This window comes from Lasioglossum baleicum, chromosome 3, assembly GCF_051020765.1.
Source record: "Lasioglossum baleicum chromosome 3, iyLasBale1, whole genome shotgun sequence".
In the NCBI taxonomy this organism is placed as follows: domain Eukaryota; kingdom Metazoa; phylum Arthropoda; class Insecta; order Hymenoptera; family Halictidae; genus Lasioglossum; species Lasioglossum baleicum.
In genome coordinates this window covers 4,886,799-4,908,317 of record NC_134931.1, presented here as the reverse complement: position 1 = coordinate 4,908,317, position 21,519 = coordinate 4,886,799, and the positions used below count along the sequence as shown (strand labels likewise).

The window sequence follows — 21,519 nt, the reverse complement described above, 5'->3', positions numbered from 1 at the left end:
TCAAAGATTCTAGAATATCCTTTAGCGATCCTCTAAGCTAGATCGCTAAACGGTGGCTGGTTCGTTTAAAGGTGGAGAGCAGCTCGGAACGGAGACCAAACAACCCTTGCGAAACCAAGTGCGGGGACAGCGGCTGTCATTGCGTCAGCAACGAGTCGCTAGAGAACATGGACCACCTTCTGCTTGTGTCTGAAACCGGCCATATCGTCACCTGTTTCTGCGGAAATTATCAGGTAAGCGAAAACCAGGCATAATAGTTATCTTTTCAGACGCATGACTGTCTCGAAAGTTTAAATTGGAAATTGAAAACTCAATTAGAACACCAAACTGTGCACCTAACGTCCTAGAACAGGATGAGTTACGCGGACCGCGCACCGTTCTCGGGCATAGTGTGAAGAGTTTCTGCTGCAACAAATGGTGTAGGACTATAATTGGTCAGACGTGTGGAACTCTTGATCAGACAAGCCGGATAGTACCGAGCATTATCGGATAATGAAGTGCACGCCCAGTTTCATGTTAATGGAGGAAATAATTAGGACCACTTACGCTTCATTTCGATACATTTATAGACTGTTGTAAACAATACAAATTTTCGAATCGTCTGGATTTTCTTAATATTTCTAATTTCGGAGAAATTGTTCGCGCAAGAGTTTGGGTTTCCGGTTTTTTATTTTACAATTATTGAAATTATGCTGACGCTTTTACTGGAGATGATAATACACATTTTTGTGTGTGTATCCAAGCACATAGTATAATAAAAATCACAGAATATAAATATATAAATTCTGATGTAATTTTTATAAGGCAACACATGCCAGCCATTTTTAGAGCTCGATAGTGTTAAAACCGATTTGGTAATCTTATTTAAATTTTTAAATTTCAGTTTGTTGTATGCTGGATTAATATCTTGCGTGAAAAGACTGATCGATTTCAGAACTCTCCCGGAGCATTACGAAACTTGTATTTCCGAAAGATCAACGTTCAGTAGACACTAGTTTACTCTGCGAAGACTGCTCAGCGCAATCGATCTACATATAGACATTGCAAACAAATTAAATTACGGGAGAAACTGTTGATACCATAAAGTTTCGGTTCAAGAAAACGTTAAACACTCTCAAACGATCGAAACTTGATAGAGTTATTATGCCTAGGGCCATTAGAAGGGTTGCTGCCGTTTAGAAAAATGAAGATGACCTTGGCCTCTCCAGAAAAAAATAACATGAAAACAAACATTCAGTTTTGTCCTTAAGATATTTGACGTATGTATCTTCATTACGGATTGTATGCATTCATGGCAAAAATGGGTGGATGTAATTTAAAAGAGTAATAACATTGAGACAATTTATGGATATCCATATGTTATTTTCAATTGATTAAAATGATTAAAGTTAGGAAGAAATGTTTATATATCGTTTCTGTGTTCTGTGGGTAAGGAAGAAAATTTTTATTTTGCATGAAGATCCGCAGTCTGGACGTACACTACCGCTCAAACGTATGTGAACACTTATCGATGAAATTTGTGTACTATTTGATTGTTATTAGACGATATTTATTATTCACAGAGCTGAGTAAAATAGAATTGGAAATAGTAAACAGTTCAAGTATGCGTACCACTGAAAATGTTTGGAAACGTATTTTAAGGGAGGCTTGTGTAACTTCAGTGAAAAACTGATTTTTAAGAATTTTTTTAGAACAACTACAATTGGATATATAGAACTAGGCCTTTTCTAGTTGTAAACAGATAGTCTTGAAGTACAAGTGTTCTTGTTTTAGTGTTCAACAAAGATTAAATCCCAAAGATTCTTTTTCTTCCAGGAGAAGAATTGAACAAGTGTCCACATGCTTTTGAGCGGTAGTGAATATTTAAAAACAACAAAGATATTCGAGGTGCAAACTCTATGTGACTCGTCCTGTATAGTTACAAGAATGGTCCGCTGTCGGAGGGTTAATACTTAGCATTTAGAAGAAGAAGGTTAGCGGAGGGACGAATACCGCGTAGAAATAAATGGTGATTGCGTTGCGCTTGAAATCCGCGGGACCGTTTTCCGTATCTCGGAGTTATCGGCGTATGAATCCCGTGCCGTATAAAAGCAATGAAAATGCGAAACGTCGATACAAAGTGGCAGTTATATAAGCCGATTCTTCGGGACTCTTCCGAAGCTAATGCTCGGAACAAGGACGTTACAGAGCCCGTTGAATGACGGCGGCGCGGCGCGCGAGACGCACGGGGTTGTCGCATCATTGACCGGGATCGTTTAATTCGAAAAACGCTCGGCAAGCACCACCGCCCCCGACACCGTTCCCTTTTCCTCTTTTATTTCTGCCGCTCACGTCCGACTGCCACCGTTTCATTCAAGTTTCATTCACGGGCAAACGCGGCACTCGCCGATTGTATTGGCCGGACACTGAATACTCTCTCGTTCTATTCAACACCTATTCCATCAGCCCGCACTGGAATTACTTCGAACGATTTCACCGGCTCGTGAATAAAACAAATAATGCGCGTGTACAGTGAAAGTTCCGAACAAGAACTACAGCTGGAAAGCGGAGAAATTGTTTTTCCATTTCGATCCGAGACGAACTCATTTCAGTTCCTCTCGCGTTCGCCAATTTACAAAATGCTCGAGGAAAAGAAAAGGGGGACGAAATATGTTCCGGATCGGTTCGGACTAATGAATATTAACTTGCCTTGAATATCATACAGTCGGAACTTTCGCTTACATTCATTTTCTCTTCTAGAATATGTCGCTTCACAGGACGTCCGCGCATCATTGAAGAATCCTACACGGTTTTTTCTCCTCGCTTTGTTTCGACTCGTAGAATTCGCGATCAACTTGAAATTGCTTCTTCAACATTGGAGTTCGTAAACTTTCTTTATGGCTAACAAAGTGAAGTTTCCCGTCGGTGTTCGAAATACAGTGCGTAAAGATAACAATGGAGGCGCGTTCTGTTTTTATGACCAATGAAACTGTTTTCGATGAGAACGTTAGGGAAACATGGCGGGTATGTATTAGAAGCTGCGATTTCACCCCTCGGACCCGAAATCAAGTCCTGAAATCCATTCGATTTGCTTTACGTACACTGAGAAAAAAATCCTGTCGAAACAAAAAAAATATATGTTGATTCAATAAGATGTACTATTGAATAGTGCCAATATCATATGAACTTATTTTAATATTTAATACTATTGAATTTCAATAGCAAAACTCATTTCCGCCAATCGTATAAGCGAATAAATCAATACATTTCTCAAATTTTTTTAACAACATATCTGATTGAAGGAAAAAGAGAAATATTACGAATAATAATGTACGGTATTGAATCGAATAATATTTTCAATCATTTCATGATAGACAATTCAAATACATCACGATTTGCTTCTAAATGTCATACTATTGAAAAGAATACATTGATATTCATCGAAGTAAAAAAATTACAATAACACGCGTGTTATTGAAGTAACTACTTTTTTTTCTCAGTGTATGTGACGGCTGTTGGCGAACCTGTTAAAATCTTTGTAAATAAATGTAACTTCACAAAACGTTGTGGAGCTCGTTGCTTTAGAAACTTGGTTCGGTAACGAATAAAATCCCGGTGAAGACGTTCGGCTTGCTCTTTGTAGCAGGGACGAGCCTTAAAACTATTTGATACACGCGACAGATGTTTCTTTTATCTGGAATCTATTGCATAGGACTGGCTGCCTGTCGGCATTCGTAGCTGGATACCAGTGTACATCGAATGGTCGAGATTCTCGGAGGCAGGCCTCAATTTCCGTGCAGCTTACGAGTTTATCAACGACACTTACTGCGGCTACCACGAGACGAATAAGCCGGAAGGCGAGGTCGTGAACGGCGGCGATCTAGCCAGCACCGGATTAAAGCTCAATCAGTATTATCACCAGAGGTGCACGTGGATCTTGAACTCGTTGACGGATCGACAGCTCACTATCGAAGTGAAATCTGCGCAAAGCCGTGAGTATTCTGTTTTCTATACCTTCTATTCCTCTTTTTATAGAGCAATGCTCCCTAATACAGAACTCTATTTATATTTCATTAGGGGGACTTTCTGGTCAAAAACCTCGAATATTCAATTTTGTTGCATTTTCCCCAATACAGAGTTCTATTTTATTTCATTAGGGGGACTTTCTGGTCAGACACCTCGAATAAACAATTTTGTTTCATTTTCCCTAATGCAGAGCTCTATTTGTATTTGATTAAGGGGGGTTTCAGGTCAAGAACCTCAAATAAACAATGTTGTTACATTCCCCTAAAGTGCGTGTCTTTACGTATGATTAAAACTGACATTTACGACTCTGAAAGTTAAGATTTTCTTCTGCTGCGCTGATTCCTCGTTCGTCGGTCGTTCCACCGGCAAACGAGTACGAATCACAAGAAAGGAATGCACACCAAGAAGAAACGAGTGGTTCATACATATTTATAAAATCATCGGTGTTAAACTTTCTTTGAGGTCCGTCGCACGGTCCGCAATCCGGCCGGTCAACGGGAAAAAGAGAATCGCCAAACACGAAGGAATAGTAAACTTTTTCGCAACGCGAAGTCTCCGAAGCATCCCGCAGATAACCTTAATTCGTGAACTACCCGCAACGCTGAACGATATCTCGAATAATTCACGAGCCATTTCACACTGAAGTGACTCTGTAATTAAGCCAAAGTTCAAGCTAAATAAAAGAACCGCAAAATAATATTTAACGAGCCCAGGAAATCTCTCAATCCCGACCTCAAAGTGGAAACTTCCTCGTCCTTAATTCGGAAGAAGAAGCTAAGGTCGATGCGGAACGAAGAGGCTCTTTGTCTTGATCTTAGACCCGACCCGCTGAATTTCGTTCGATTACGCTCTTCCTCCGGAATTTCGACCGAGCCATTGAGTATGGTCGCGAAAAGCGGACTGACCAAAGAAAGGAGGAGGTAAACAGAATGGCCGGAGAAAGGAGAAACTGGCTTTCTCGGTGGAACCGTTGCCTCGAAAACGAAGCAAGTCTCGAGATTAAAGGGACCATCAGATTTGCCCGGACAACGCGAACTAGTCCCATCCAAGTCTTTAAAGCCTGCCTCCACCTTTCCTCTCGATTTCCTCTTCAACCCATCTCTCACTCGCTGTTTCTCTTCTGTCTGCGTCTTTCTTCACCTGTCCGGTTCGCGCGTCGCATTCTCGTCACGAATCAACAAGCGCTCAAAGACGTGAACCGAAGCCGACTGCGGTAGACCGACCCCCAGAAAATGGCTGTCACACACCACTCGATCTCCGTTTCCGCTTTGGCGGCATAATTTTCCTAGTCTTACTCTTTCTTATTCTTGTTAAAATGTTTGAGAATTAACATATAGAAAACCTAGAAACCCTTCACGTCGTCGCCAAAATAATTTATTTTATTTTTAAAATATTAACGAAGAGCTAGCAGTAATCTTGCCAATCTTGCAATTTTATTTCTGGAAACCTGCTTTTTCCCACTCGTATATGATCGGGGATATTCTGTTTCAGCCTGATCAACGGAGAAAGAACACTGCACGTGTAAATCGCGTTCATTAATCACGGTTTCAAATTACTTTCGAAAGAGGAGAAACATTGAATGCACAAAAATATCAGAGAAATTTATTCCAGCAATTCTCACGTGAAATCAGTTGTTTTGATATTCCTTTTCTCGTGAAATATTTAATGCAACAGAAGCTTTATAAACGACAGGAACAGAACAATAATGTCAAATTTCGGTCTACAACATTGCATTAAAACGGAAATATTGAAATGAATTCGGCGAATCGTTATCAATTGTCGAATATTCGCTCTTCCACAGATCGTTTCGGGTCAAGAATGAAACGTACCTGTATTCCCGAACAACCAATTAAGGGAGCTCGTTTCACAATTAATTGTCGCGGATGCAACATTTGACGCACGAAAAAGTTCGACTCGACTGTCAATATCTCCATAGTCATCGATGCCGGATAATTAATACCGGATGGATTGTTAGTGCGTCGGGTTCAAGTTACAAACCGCACTTCAATCCTTATTACAGATTATCGTTAATTGACAACAACTGTCATGAAAACCGGTAATTTCCATGCAGATTGCAAATGAAAAGAAAATTAGGAAATACGTATACCTGAGATAAAATTTTTTAGATTTTCACACTTGTGGCTACACATTTTCGAGTACTGTTACATATGTTATAATGTAAAACAATTCTTGCTCACTTGCAACATGAAAATTATTTGAAAGTGCATACAATTTCATCTAATTTTATATTTTTATAATATAAGAATAATCCCATCATGATCTCTGATGTTAAATAAAGTTTACTACAATTTTAGAGACTTTATTCACATATAAATGCAATTAGTGAATTAGTTATAAAAAAAACACTAACTTCATTTTCTTTATATCTAGCTGAAATTGTTCATTTTATGAACAGAATAAATACGATATTATAATATATACATTAGCTAGTTCCCAGCAATGCGACTCTACAGAAATCAAAATTCAAATTTTCATATTGGCGCAAGAATTACGATAAACATTTAAGTCGAATCAGTTTAACAGCTTCATTAGGTGAAAATTTCAAAGGAATCTTATTTTCTCGTAACTCAAGGAGGAATTACGTCTTGAGGCGTATGAAAACGTAATTAGTCGATATTTAGTACGACTTCTTCACTCTTGGGGATGAACATTAAATTATAGCATCAAGTTTTCCAAACACTTTTCCTCGCGCGAGAAATGCAAACCGTTCGCGGCGTTTACTGAATTTCTGTCTGCTTCTTTTCTGTTTCCCACAGGCCCTTGCACCGCCTGGAATCTGACGATACACGAACACAACAAAACTGGAGATCCAGCAGGACTCAGATTGTACACCTTCTGCTCGAGGGACACACACAAAACTTTCACCCTACCTTGGAAAACGAACACTGTGGTGCTTAGGTGAGTTTTAAGAAAAAGTGCGACAGACTAACCGGTAGTTCCATGAACATTCTTCGAGATCTGCGTTGACTAACAATTCTAACATGCAACTATTAGATGATTGCGTAAGCTCGTGCCCGATTTTCATAGACTTTCCTAATTGTAGGAAAGAATGGTGACTATACATATAATAGATTAAAAAAGCTGTATTCTTTAAAATCTAACCATTGAATTTTATTTTCAAATTGGGCACGAACTAATACAATCATCTGATACATTTAGAAAATACATTTTTGTTACGTATTTATAATCAGAGCTGGGGAAAATAGTATTTTAAATAGTAAATAATAAATAGTCCTATTTATTTTTTAAACCATGCGTACAACTTTGAAAATAAAATATTTTATTCGATGAAGTAATTTTTGAAAATAAAATAATTTATTTGAAAGAGGCACTAATTTTTGCAAATAGTATTTTATTTGAAGAATATATTGCAAATATTTGTATTTTGTCTTTATTTTTAATTTTAATTATAAATATTATTGCTGAAAATAATAGTTCGGATTCAGTGCATTTATGAGTGTAAATCGTTTCTTAACGATAAGATAGACATAAACCGCATATGTTTATGCGGTTTCTCAGAGTATTATAACAATGCAAAAAGTAAAATATTTTATTTTGTGTTTCAGATTGTGAAAATAGAAATATTTTATTTTCTGGATCAAATTGTTGAAATATAAATATTTTATTTTGTGTTTCAGATTGTTAAAATAGAAATATCTTATTTTTGAAATTGTATATCTTATTTAAAATACTATTTTCTTTAAGCAAAATATTAAATAGTATTTGAAATATTTGTTTCGCTTTTGTTTCGCCCACCTCTGTTTATAATCAGGGAGGTTTCTCTGCCTCAACTTTTTGTCAGTATAGACAGAGATAGATGCTAAAGTGAATAAAAATGATTCAAACAAAAATAGTTCGATTTAACAAGGGCTGATACAATAATTAACAATTAACACATCAATTCAATTTTTTTTTTAATCGTAGATTGTTCAACATTTCCGTTGAAAATTTGAAATCAATATCTGTGAAGGTTCCTGAGAAAACAGCTTGCAATACATTACGTGAGATACTCCACTGTTTCGCTTCGTTAGGTTACAGTTAAGCTGAATAATTAATTGTCAGGAAGTATGATTTATTTGGACCGGAACTGAAATTATTACGCAGGGATTACATTTTGCACGTTTCGTATTGCTACACCAGAATCTGTTTACGCGAACTACCGGGGGCGTTTACGAGATGTTTTTAATCAAATACAGTTCGGGAATGTAGTGACGAGAGTTATTTACATGAAAACTAGTTTGCTGTAATTATCTCAAAAGTTGTGTTTATGGTGTAGTCGTAATTAAATTGTAATACCACGTACGTTTAGAAAGTGTTTTTAATGGACATTGAGATGGGGAATTTTAAGGAAAGCGGAAAAGAAATCTTGGTGATTTTTTACTTTGTACTATTTGAGCATGTTTAAAGAAATTTTTGTCTTTTTCCTATGTTATCCAGTAGATTTGAACGAGATGTGAGAAATCCAAGTTTCGATCATGGAGGACCAATGGTTCAAAAGTTATAAATGTTTAAAGTTTAGCGATTTCAATTACTTGGCTTTGGTAGTTAGGTCGGGTGTTGGGAAGCGGAGAGGGCCGGCTTGGGAATCTACGTGATCAACATCTGCGCGTGCATGTGGTACCACCTAGTCACAACACACAACATGGCGGCGCTAATCTGTCAAAAACACTGAAAATCGCTCAACTTTAAACATTTATACCTTTTGAACCATTGATCCTCCAGGATCGAAACTTGGATTTCTCACATCTTCTCGTCCAAATCTACTGGATAACATAGGGGAAAAGTAAACATTTCTGGATACGCAAGGGAAAGTTTGCCCATATTTAGTATTATAAAAATAAGATACATGTGTATATCTTTGTATTCAGGAGAGTCTGTAGAATCGTTCTACGTAAGAATCATTCATACAGCTTTCATGGTTGAAGCAGCGAAAATTTTTGAAGTTGAAAATTTTCCCTTTGTCAAAGTTAGAGTGAAATGTTATCAAAACGTACAATTAGCGTAGAACAGTGTCACCAGAAACGATGTTAACGTGATTACCTTTTGTTTGCAGATTACAAGCATTGGGAAGAACTGCTCCTGCTTACACGATAAAATGGAGAAGCCAATCAGTGATCGCAAACACCCACAAAAGCGCACCGTCGCCTGCACCAAATCATGTGCTCAGTTCCTCAACCAAAAGTGGACCTCGAACACAGATTCTACTACTCACCACGACATTTCTGATCTACGTGGTCGGTTTTTGAGTGAACGAACTCCATACATTGTGCCCGTAAACGTTCCTGTTCTATGAGAAACTATATACGAACGAGCCTAAGGATTCTCTTGCACATGTACATACATACTACGTTTAGATGAAACGTTGATGCTCGTGTTTCTTTAACACTAAACCTACAGAACACTAAAGGTGACCTACGTTGCCTTACATGAAAATGACAGGATTGGACTTGCTTGTAATGAAGACAACTCGATCATTTCCCACGGAAGTATCTTTATAGTTTGAATAATTGGAAGATAAAAATCCGAGAACAACAGTGATAGGTTTAGTGTTGAAATTCTTCTTGGAAATGTGGAAAATGCTTAAACAATCAGATAACCGGAGTCTTGATAGTCATAGAATCAATTGCGAATCGTGCCTATAGCGCTGGCAACAAGTTGTCTCCGAATTGTTACATACGAATACCGATACAATCGTAATTTATCATTAGACAGCGGATGTTTATGCAACGTAAACAATTTCTAGCTGAATTGCAACAAACTGGAATGCAGTACATATTTAATTTTTCTTTTCCAATATGTTTAACATGTTGAAAATAATATAAGCGTACTTTCAAATTCTTCTAATGTTTTTACTGTTATAAATTGCACCTACTCATTTTTGTCATAAATGCATAAAATCCGCTGTCTATTTATCATATAATGCTTTCCGTTCATCAGAACAGTACGTGGACTCTTTTTACAGTATTAATTATTCATAGAGAAACAATTGATATTATTCATGAGGAATTTCGTTTCGCGAAGGAAGCTTTACGTTCAATATTCAATTGTTTCAAATATCTCCAGTCGATCCGTGCTCAATATAATAAATGTAAACACATCGTTCTTTGCATTCCTCTCGACATCGTTCAAACACGAGCATCGAACGCCGATGGGAAATAAGAATTCCAAAACAATTCGATCGATCTGAAGAATACCCACAGTAATATGAGAGAAATGTGTGCGACGTGAGACCAACCGCGATTTACTCGCGGTGATCGAAACAAGTGACGTCGTTAATGAAAATCGACCCTGGATTGGAATTCAGTACTTTAGTCGAACTATATATATAAATATATAAATATATGAATTACAGATAAAAATCGAGAAGAGATATTATATACTACGAATCGCTCGGTGTATACCACTCGTTTTAGTATTAAGTCTCTAATAGATCATGTACATATTATACATACGTAAGCATTATACATAAAAGATACACGCTGCGTGATACGTCTACAAGGAGAGGCGTAAATGTGTCTGTCATTTCGAAAATAGTGACAATCTTTCTAAAACACAAGGGCATACGATTCTACACAAAATATATATTACAAATTTCAACATTGTTTCTACTTCTTTTCTTCTTATACAATTTAAAAGAAAAAACAACAGTTTTTATACCATTTTAAGAAAAATATTTTAATGGAGTTTTTACCAAAAATTGTAAGTTCTCAAGAGATATTTCAATGAATCAAGAATGTGTTAATATTTATAGGAAAACGATATTGAATTTAATCATTTCGAATCTCTCGCTCGATGCACATTGGATCAAAAAAGTATTGGCTCATATTTTCGTAAGTATTGGATTAACTGAAACGGTGTACAGATTTCAGGTTTTGTATGGAGTGTATATTATTTTGTTACAGTTTTTAAACGCAATCAAATGTCGGTTCTCTGATAAATCCTGGTAAACTGTGTGTGTAGACGTTCTAACAAGTCTAATTCTAAATTGTATATCAGTACGGTTCCTTTTGATCTTGCATTATTCTAAAAAGATTGAATGCGCTAAAACTTTTTTAATCCACTGTAAACACAAAAAATCCGGGCGAAGTTTCCGTTTACGTCCGTTGTCAGAATCGGATGAAATTTTGGGAATAGGTTCCTTTTTGACTAAAATGATGATTGTCAGAAGGATTTTTGGCGATTCGAAAAAAAATTTGTTATCATTTCAATGTCACTCCCTACCTTACCGACACCACTCCTGTATTTTCGTATGCTTGGACGCCTATTGTATCCGCCACCCCCCCCCCTCCACCACCTATCCTAACTAATTCTGATCGCATAATCTTCCCATTGTAGATATTCAATTAATTGGTTTAACAATTGGAATTTTGAAAACATTTTATATTAATTTCCAGAATATACATATTTAATATCTTCAATTAATTGCAAAAATGGATCATCACCAGCTTTGTTGACCTCATAGCGCCATAAAAATTCACACATGTGATCTATAATTGAATCATCCGTAATGCCACCTCTACTTAGACTCTAGATTGACATTAAAATAGAAAAAAATTTGTTTTTTACCGAATCGGTAAAAAATTTTTTTTCGAGTCGCCAAAAACCTTTCTGACAATCATCATTTTAGTCAAAAAAGAACCTATTCCCAAAATTTCATCCAATTCTGACAACGGACGTAAACGGAAACACAGCCAAAATCCGTAATAAAATCTCTGTTATTTCTATCGTTTCGTGGTGACTAATTGTAAGGGGGAAAAAAGGTGTAAGCACGCACAAACCGAGGCAGACAGATTTCTTGCGATCCCTTCCGGACGTTTCGATCCGCGCACGCATATAAATATAAATATAGCGGGTAAAATCGAAGAGGAAATAAACGAAAGAACAATACGCGATGCACGGATTTGAAGTAGCCGAGAACCACACGTCACCTCTCTCATGCAAATGCCAAAGTAAACGTGTAAGAAAAATTATATAATGGTACATAGTTCTTGTACATACATACATATACATACACACATACATGGTAGGGCAAAGTAGGCTTTGTACAGAGTATCATATGAACTATACTGTTAAGAAGTTCATTGTAAATTATGCGATAATTTATTGTAAGGAGGGGGCGATCCCGTGGATGGAAACAGATTGTATTTTAACGAACGAGCTTCGAGTGCCGATCGAGTGCACTCCTCGACTAATTGTTACCGCGTTTTACCGGAAATCCAATGGTGTCTCCTCTTCCGCGAAAGAAAGATTTATCGCTAGGAAGTTATTATGTTAAAACAGAGAAAACGGAACGAAGATGAAAGATTGTTACAGAGAGCACGTCGAACGAGGTGGAAAGAAGAAAATCTTTCGCGATGGAGAAGGTGTACCGGGCGACTTCCGGTTCACGCGACTGATTGTTAGATTAAGCCGAAAGTAAGAGCTAGGACGTGAATGTTTGATGTACGTATCGACTTTGACAGCATTGAATTAAAGAACAAATGGACTAATGGAATTAATCTACTCGAAGAACCATCCATCGATGCGAGCGTTACCATCGATTCCTGTAATTTTGTAACACGATCGCCGTGATTATTTATAACGCCGTGTTAGAAGTAATATCCTCCGTTCCAACTGCTTCTCTTGGCCAAGTTGTTACACTTTACATGTCATTCGTTCGGTGTGTTCCTTTTATACTGTACAATAACACTACGAACGACGAATGAAGAGTAATCTCTCTATTGTCGTACGTTCGGTTTAAACAACGTTAATAGATGAATAGGAACAAATGATTTTCAAATGGAACGTTGCTCGTTCCTATTCGCAGCCAGAAAAGAGCTTCGGCACGTTTACAAAAGAGACTCTCAACTGAAATCTATAAACAATGAATTAGGTGATTCTTATTTCATTTATTAGACGATCTTGTTTAAACCGAAGGTGTCGAGGATCAAGGTGTTATACTTCCGATCTAAGGCTCTTTGCTGCAACGTAACGCAGTTCCGTTGAGAGACTTTAATACTTGTTAAGAGGGGCGCATATGTTATAATCTCGTGCAACACGGGATCAGCTGAATCATTACGAACCTTCGATGGAGTAAAGATATTCTTCTCAACCTTTCATACTTGGACGTAATCAATATCGATTCTTAACGAACGTTTTCTGTTTTTCTAATAAGGTAACTTTTGTTACAATGTCCATTGATTGATTACATCTTCCTCAGAATATGTAATTCTGAAAGATTCGTTTACGGTGTTCAACGAGAAGAGCTATCGATGCATATTTGTCATTTCGAATCGATTTTAGGCTTAATTCACATTAGCGAGTAGAAAGACTGAACTATCCCCCTACCCATCCCTCTCCCCCGATTGTAATTTGTATTCGTGAAGGCTGGTAATGATTGAATACGACGAAGCGCGACAGATTAAAGTCCGACCTCGTCGGAAGTTAAAGATATATTAAAGTTTGTATGATAATGATAATGATTTCTGCAACCTCGTCGAAACAGAGTTGAAAGTCACGATGTAATTAATTGCACCGTATCGAAAAGAGGCGGCACGCTGTCGAAAAGAAGGAAAACGGAAACCGGAAAGAGATTATCAATCGAGAGGTCGCACATCTTTTAACGCATTGTAACTATTATCGTGACCCCGGAGACACGTAATTTTCCAATGGCTTGTGTTCGAAATCGGTGAACTGTTTCCACGAAATGCTGTTGTTAGTTTCAAGAGGGAAAAAATGCCAATGTTAACCGCGCTAACGCAAAGCTAATTCTTTCTCACGTTACTCGACGGGGTATAATTCACAACGATTGTAACACGGTTTGTTCCTTAAACGAATGTACCGGTTTTGCACAAAGCATGTCTAACTAAGGAAAGAAGAAATACATGTTACATGTATGTACTAGCCGCGTATATCTAAGTCACAATAAATAGTCAATTGTTTCATATAAAGTACGAATAAAATGAAACGAAAACCAAATACATTCGTAGTTTTTCATATCACTGTCTCATGAATGCGAAAAGTGTTAGCACAGTTTCTCAGCTTCTTCAAATACTAATCTCGTTACTTCAGTCGCAGGGAGCTCGCAAGAAATATTGTCTTTATTAATATTGTATGAATCATTGTCTTTACAGGAGATACACCAGGTGTTTTACACTTCATGGTATAAATTAGGTCAAGTCGATTCTATGGCTGGAAATAAGACGAAAATCAAGAATAACGAAATAGCGTGGGAGGCTTCGTTTGCAAGAAAATTAAAATGACAGTCGAGTACTTACACGCGTCGTCCAAATTTACAAACACGGTCGCAATAGCATCTTGTAGTTTTCCTGGAATGAGATCGTGGAAGGAGAAAAGGCGAAGAGGAAAAATCGACCAGTTTTGGTCGATTCTGACAGCACTGCACGCCTTATGGGAAAAGTGGCATGAATGATTTGCTGCTATAATGAATATCCCATACCACAGAGTATATGAGAGTGCTCACGCCCGGGGATTAGCCGTGCCACTTTTGTCTGCTCATCATGTTTAGCCTGGAACAGCTCCTACATCATCTTTAGCATGGAACAGAACCCACTATACTGTTATTAAATCTGTGGCGACACAAACAAGATTAGTACAGACATTGTATCATTTCGGTGTACATTTTTTGTATGAATCTACAATGAATAAATGAAGACAATATAATAAAGAAAGCGTGTCTACGTAAATATTTATTGAACCACCCATTTTTCCCGAACGTCCGACTTGTTGTCGAGTTGTTCTACTGAATCTCGTGCCACCTCCTTCGCTATCATGTTCTCTTAATATAAAACTCCATTTTCGAAGTGTTCGAAAATTTTCGACAAATTTCGACCGTCTATCTTGTCGTTGAGATGTACTACTGAATTTCGTGTCACCTCCTTCGCTATAATGTTGACTTGTACTACTAAATTTCATGCCACCTCATTCGCTATCATGTTCTCCTAATATTTACAAAACTAAATTTTTGAAGAATTTCAACCGCCTGAACCGTCGTTGAGTTGTTCTACTAACATATTCTCAGAATACAAAACTCCATTTTTCGAGGTTTTCGAAAATTTTCGACAAATTTCGGCCGTCTGGCTTGTCGTTGAGTTGTGCTACTGAATTTCGTGACACCTCCTTCGCTATCATGTTCTATTACACAACTCAATTTTTGAGGTGTTCAAAAATCTCGAAAAATTTCGACCGTCTAGCTTGTCGTTGAGTTGTACTACTGAATTTCATGCCACCTTCTTCGCTATAATGTTCTCCTAATACAAAACTCCATCTTCGAGGATTTCAAAAATTTTCAGCCATCTGGCACGCCGTTGACTTGTACTACTGAATTTCATGCCATCTCATCCGCTGTCATGTTCTCCCAATATTTACAAATCTAAATTTTCGAAGAATTTCGACCGTCTAGCTCGTCGTTGAGTTGTACTACTGAATTTCGTGCCACCTCCTTCGCTATCATGTTCTCCTAATACTAAACTCCATTTTCTAGGAGTTCGAATATTTTCGGCCGTCTGGCATGCCGTTGACTTCTACTACTGAATTTCGTGCCCCTCTTTCGTTATCATGTTCTCCTAATATAAAGTTCCGTTCTTCGAAAAATTTTCGAAAACCCATAAAATTGAGTTTTGTATTCAGTAATGCAACGCAACAACGAGTCAGATGGTCGAAAATTGGCGAAAATTTTGGAAATTCTCGAAAATTGTGTTTTGTATTAAGACAACATGATATCGGAAGAGGTGGCACGAAATTAAGTAGTGCAACTCAACGACAAGTCAGACGGCCGAAAATTAGCGAAAATATTCGAAAATTGAGAAAGTATTAGGAGAACATGACATGAAAGGAGGTGGCACAAAATTCAGTAGTGCAACGCAACAAGTCAGACGGCCGAAAATTTGCGAAAATATTCGAAAATTGAGAAAGTATTAGGAGAACATGACATGGAAGGAGGTGGCACGAAATTCAGTAGCACAACTCAACGACAAGCTAGACGCTGGAATATTTTTGTTTTCAAAGTTTCACTATTTTTGCAATGCCAAATGAGTACAGTAACTCAATGACAAGCATTTACATTTTTGCGGATATCAGTAGTATAACTCTACAACAAGTGGGACGTTCGGGAAAAATTGGTGGTTCAATAAATATAATACGCAGATATCCTTTTTAATACATAGTCTTTATTTACTCAATTGTAAATTCATACATAAAGTGTTTGTATATTGTATAATACATGTACATAACTTATCGATATTACATTCTAAACACTTATAACACGAATTTTGACTAGCTCGGATAGACTCGGCACACCGTCAGACATTCTAGTGTAATACCGCAGTACAGGGAGGTACGGACAATTATATTAGATGATCATCAGTCCACTGCTATACTGCTATACGTCGCTTGTGCTGCGGCAGCCGATGGATAAACCCGCTAGTACCACTAGCCACAAATGCTCGAAACGCTGTATTCATAATCAGTAGATTGTGGATCTCTGTGCAAAATAAAAATTGTCTGAATAATATCAACAAATAGTAGTAATTGCCACTTAATTATTTTTTCTCTATTGTTCTCGATCTCATATTCTCTCTGGCACTGACGAGATGTACCTAGTCGGTGGTTCGGTGCAGAATTTATTATCTGAACAATTCATTTCGGAACTGACAGAGTAACTGTTCGTTTGCACAGACCAAAATCTGAAATTGTTTTAAAACAGCGCACTATAAAAAGAAATATGTAGTGGTTTTAAACAATTTTGAATTTTCCTGGATAATCGGGGAAGCCAGTTTATTAAAAAAGAACAATTTATTCACATACAAGTTTCAATACAATCTATAATAGATAATAGCTTTATACATTCTACATTCGGAATATGAAACATGTACATCTACAGGTAACTCGTTTGCGTTCGGGCGCACGTGATTACAGATCATTAAATAACATCTTGTTAAAATTTTATAAAGTTGGCACAAAATGTAAAATGACACTTCTGAGTTAAACAATTGTACTCCTAACTACGCGTACGAGTAGTAACAGGAAATGGATAACATCGAACAAAATATATGTACATTACACCTATAATAACTTTGCTATTTTTTAAAAAATTATCAACATACAAGATATCCGTATACATATACATACATATGTTGTATGTATATTATATAAAGTTTTTATAGACACAATCGCACGTGCGCGGATGTTGGATGTCATCCAGGCAAACTTTGAAGTCAATCAATGACGTAGTAGTTGCACTAACAATAAGTGCATAATAATGATTTGATCATTATTCTCGTTCATCGTGTTTCTGGTACAACTACACTTAATTTACATTTACGTGTTTATAACTACACAATGATAATCATTGGCATTAATCCGCTAGAAATATCTACGATTAACGATGCGTAAGATGATCTACTGTGTAATCAATTGAACGATCATTTCAATCATGGTTTAATTAGTCGATAATCGATTTACATACCTATTGGCACCAGGTTTCAAGAGAAACAGACAATTGTGGAACATAATAGTTTATCAACCTTGTATACTGTATCAATTGCTTCTCAGATGGACGAATTCAATATTTGTTTAATTATTAATTTGCTAAATTATTTCAAACAAATATTTAATGATGAATATACTGTATAATTTTGAGCTGATTTTGTTAAAACTAGTTAAAAAGATTATTTTCTCTCAATATTATGCAAATATTATCGATGTTAATCATACTTGTTTAGTTTATGATAGAATTTTTGCGCCCGTGTGCTCTAAAAATCTGGGTATACTTTGGCAATTAATATGGAGGATGTTCACGACAACATGAATATTATAAAGTGCGACATAATTCACGTTATCAAATGAATTTAAAAATGTATTTCACGGACTCGTTCTTACAAGAAAAAAAATAATTACACGATCAACAAGAAAATATATTAAAACGTATTTCTATTTTACAAATTTAAAAATCTAACACAACCACAAAAAAAGATCGCTAACATATGAAATAGAATACTCGACATTTATTTTACATATCCATTTCATGGAACAGTAACATTCTTAAAAATCTATCAAACACGTTGCAAAAACGTGAAAATCTCATTATGAATTGTAGATATGTTAATTTATAAATTCCTACTTCCATGCACGCTTCTGAATATTTACTCAAATTACAATAAAAATCTTTTAATCATCTATTTAAGATAATAAATTCTTCGCGCTCGTTAAAAGTTAAGTAACACATACATTCAACAATAGATTCAGTGCCGATACAAGTCCGTAATTCATTCGAATGGTGCTGCTTTACGCGAAAAATTTATCTTTAAAGGTAAGAACAAAGCTGTACAAATAGTCCTTCGTGTTGTCCCTAATATTACTGTCCTGTGTCTTTAAATGCTTCTCAAGAACACACAAAAATTTATACATCAAATATCGTCTCGGTGTATCAAATAGAGATTCATGTATAATTATTAAGTAAATGAAATATCGAGCACAACCTATGCTTACGCGGGAGAATTCTGTATATACGCGGGTGCATTCTGTATATACGCGGATGCAGAATTCAAAAGGCCTAGCCGCTGCTTCTGTTTTCGTTGCTCCGTCATCTGGTTAAAATGCAGATCATTATTACACATCAATGAACATAATTTTATTCTAAATTTTTAACGCAACGAAGAATGTTTCCCTATAAAACAGAGCTGGTTTACCTGATCGCGAAGCTCGGTGAGTTGCTGAGATAAACATTTCACTAAATGTTGGGTAGATTCTAATTGCGATTGTAAGCTTCTTAACTCTATTTGTTCACCTTCTCCCTCATCCGCTGCCAAAGACTTCGCCCTCAACCTCGGGAACCAATCCAAATTTCGATCCTGTAAAAAGTACACAGAGCTTAAAAGTTAAAGCACGGCTCAATGTTTTGAAGCTCTATGGACTATTACCTTCACCATGGCGTAGACATACGACTCAGGCCCTGTGAATTCCGTAGGATCTTTCACCTTCACCAGAACAATGAAATACAAGTAATGCCACATATTGTGCTCGTGCTTCACGTGTTCTTCGAACGACACTGTTTTATTATCGAAGGATGATCTGTTCAAACCTGTACAAAAGGGATAAATTCCATATCAGATTACATCCTTCATGCGAGATGTACCCAGTACCCAGTCAGCCAGGCCTGTCTCGAGCAGAAATCGAGCCCAGCCTGGCGAGCAGGTAACGCGCATTATATGTACTGGCAGAACATCGCTGGAAGCTGCTCGAAGCACAAGATGCTCGATTTTGGACAGGCAGCTGTGCGCGCATATGCCTGGCAGAAATACCGGGCATCTGCCCGGCCCGGCCCCAGCGGAAGCTGCCCGGGCACTATGCTGGCCGCTCGGTCCTGGACTTTGCTCGGCCCGGCCCCGGTAGAAGCTGCTCGGGCACAATGCTAGCCGCTAACCCCGTCTTTCTGCCGGCAGAATGCGCTACTTATACGTGCATAGATATCCGTCCAAAATCGAGCACATTTGCTTACTGGGCAGTAAGTATGCATATAAAAAGCAACACTTGCCGCATATGAAACATGTGTTCTTCAATATTAACTCCTTCTGTTGCTTCTCCGATCTGAGATCGGCGAAAGTATCAATGATCACACCAAAAATGAGATTCAGAACAATAATTATTACGATGAAGAAGAACAGTAAATCGTATACAACTCTGGCAACAAACAACGGTTCCTGCAACAGAATGAATCAGAAATAATGATATTTCAAATGTTATCATTTTTTGAGGTTTTCATATTTCTTTACTTACCGTGCTGGAAGGAGCTCGCAAAATATCACCGATGCCACCACCATTCCTTAAACCCTGATTTAGAGTTGTGACAATGCACATTACCAAAGAATCACACGATCGCTCTTTTAACTCCCCGCCGATATTAATTACATCTGCGTTTCTGTCCCTATCGGCCACTATGATTGCAGAAGTTTTTTTTCAATTAATTGAAAGTATAATTTTTAAGAAATAATATCTAAATGATCTATTATAAATAGCTGATATACCTTCTAAAATGTATTGAGAAACTGTGTCAGTTGCCTCACATTTTTCATTATTCAAAGCGTTGCATGTTCCCGTATTCGCTTCTGAATATGATGCTGAAATTATTCAAGAAATGCTATTTATACCTATGTATTTGGAATGTATTGTAATACTAGAATATACACTTACACACGATATCCTCATCAACGGACACTAAGAAATCGTCCTTGAAAAACATGAAACCGATGATGGAGAACATATAAACTAAAATTAATGCCAATACAGCGGTGAGTATAATAGATCGCCCATTTCTCGTAACAGATCTGATTACATTGAGCAAAGTTTCTTCACGATAGACTACATCAAAAAGCTGCAAAAAGACTCAATTGTAAATCTTGAATCGAATGATCACATATAAGTACTGAGAATACTTACTAAAACTGAGTAGAAAAATGGATGCATAAAAATCCCAAGAACACAAAATATAAGATACGATATATGATACAAAAGTTCAACGTTTGTCACTATTTGCTCTAAGCTCCTTGCTAAAGTGCCCTGATTGCCTATGATGCTTATAAGATGTACTACTTTTAATACAATCTGAAACAAAATTGACATGTCAGATCACATTATCAATTTCATGAAATTTATTTTATATTATCAATTATTTTATATTATCAACCCAGTCAGCCGCTCGAAGCTGCTCGAAGCTGCTCGAAGCATAGGATGCTCGGAATCTGCTCGATTCTGCCGGGCACACCTTGCCAGCATAATACAGACGCTGCCACCAGAATACCATGTAGCTGCTGGCGCAGATGCCCGGCCAAAACCGAGCATTTTGCTTACTGGGAATATACAGGGTGGTTCACGCAACTTGCACACCTATACATATAACTTCCAAAGTATGTGTTGCACGAAAAAGTTTTGTATACAGAAGTATTTATTTTTTTACAGGTGGAAGCGTTTCGGAGATTTGAAGGTCGACTTTGTTTTTTTAAATGAAATACTATATTTTTTATACCAAGATATGGAAGAATGTCGAATTCTTAGTAAAAAAGCATTGACCTTCATTAGCCCTAAACCTAATAATTAACGAGTAATTTCACTCTATTTCCTGAAAATTTTATATACTTTGGCAGTTATACATACATATAGGTGTGCAAGTTGCGTGAACCACCCTGTATATTATATTATCAATTTCATTAAATTTGATATTATTAATATTATATTACACGTACCGTAAGAAAACCAAGTAACCATAACGTCGGTTCTGGTCCTATAGAGAAAATCAATCGTAATATTGTTGACGCCACTAGCGTGCGTATACCAGACTCCCTGGGTAATGTGATAACAATGACAGCAGACGAGAACATTACCGTCCAAATGAGACCAGACAAGTGCGAACTTAAATCTAAAATAGAGAGACGTATAAAATATTCATACATGTAAAATATTCATTAACACACACATGTGAAGATAAAGACTTAAAATCTT

At 37.0% G+C, this 21,519-nt stretch overlaps 2 protein-coding genes across 19 annotated transcripts in view; one reads left to right on the top strand and one right to left on the bottom strand.

Moving 5' to 3' along the window:
- LOC143221995 (cubilin) overlaps positions 1 to 12,657 on the top strand; it is a 380,302-nt gene extending 367,645 nt beyond the window's left edge. For all 8 annotated transcript variants that reach the window (XM_076447780.1, XM_076447777.1, XM_076447782.1 and 5 more), the window contains 4 exons: positions 72 to 233; positions 3,692 to 3,971; positions 6,783 to 6,924; positions 9,080 to 12,657. In XM_076447780.1, coding sequence (XP_076303895.1) covers positions 72 to 233; positions 3,692 to 3,971; positions 6,783 to 6,924; positions 9,080 to 9,272 — 777 coding nt within the window. In that variant the 3' untranslated portion in view covers positions 9,273 to 12,657. The remainder of the gene's footprint in view (positions 1 to 71; positions 234 to 3,691; positions 3,972 to 6,782; positions 6,925 to 9,079) is intronic.
- A 3,516-nt stretch (positions 12,658 to 16,173) lies between these two features.
- The window catches only part of LOC143221992 (inositol 1,4,5-trisphosphate receptor-like), a 58,456-nt gene continuing 53,110 nt past the window's right edge, over positions 16,174 to 21,519 (bottom strand). For all 11 annotated transcript variants that reach the window (XM_076447767.1, XM_076447768.1, XM_076447766.1 and 8 more), the window contains 9 exons: positions 21,264 to 21,436; positions 20,461 to 20,625; positions 20,215 to 20,395; positions 20,049 to 20,141; positions 19,801 to 19,958; positions 19,559 to 19,724; positions 18,945 to 19,105; positions 18,714 to 18,875; positions 16,174 to 18,611 (listed from right to left, as the gene is read on the bottom strand). In XM_076447767.1, coding sequence (XP_076303882.1) covers positions 18,510 to 18,611; positions 18,714 to 18,875; positions 18,945 to 19,105; positions 19,559 to 19,724; positions 19,801 to 19,958; positions 20,049 to 20,141; positions 20,215 to 20,395; positions 20,461 to 20,625; positions 21,264 to 21,436 — 1,361 coding nt within the window. In that variant the 3' untranslated portion in view covers positions 16,174 to 18,509. The remainder of the gene's footprint in view (positions 18,612 to 18,713; positions 18,876 to 18,944; positions 19,106 to 19,558; positions 19,725 to 19,800; positions 19,959 to 20,048; positions 20,142 to 20,214; positions 20,396 to 20,460; positions 20,626 to 21,263; positions 21,437 to 21,519) is intronic.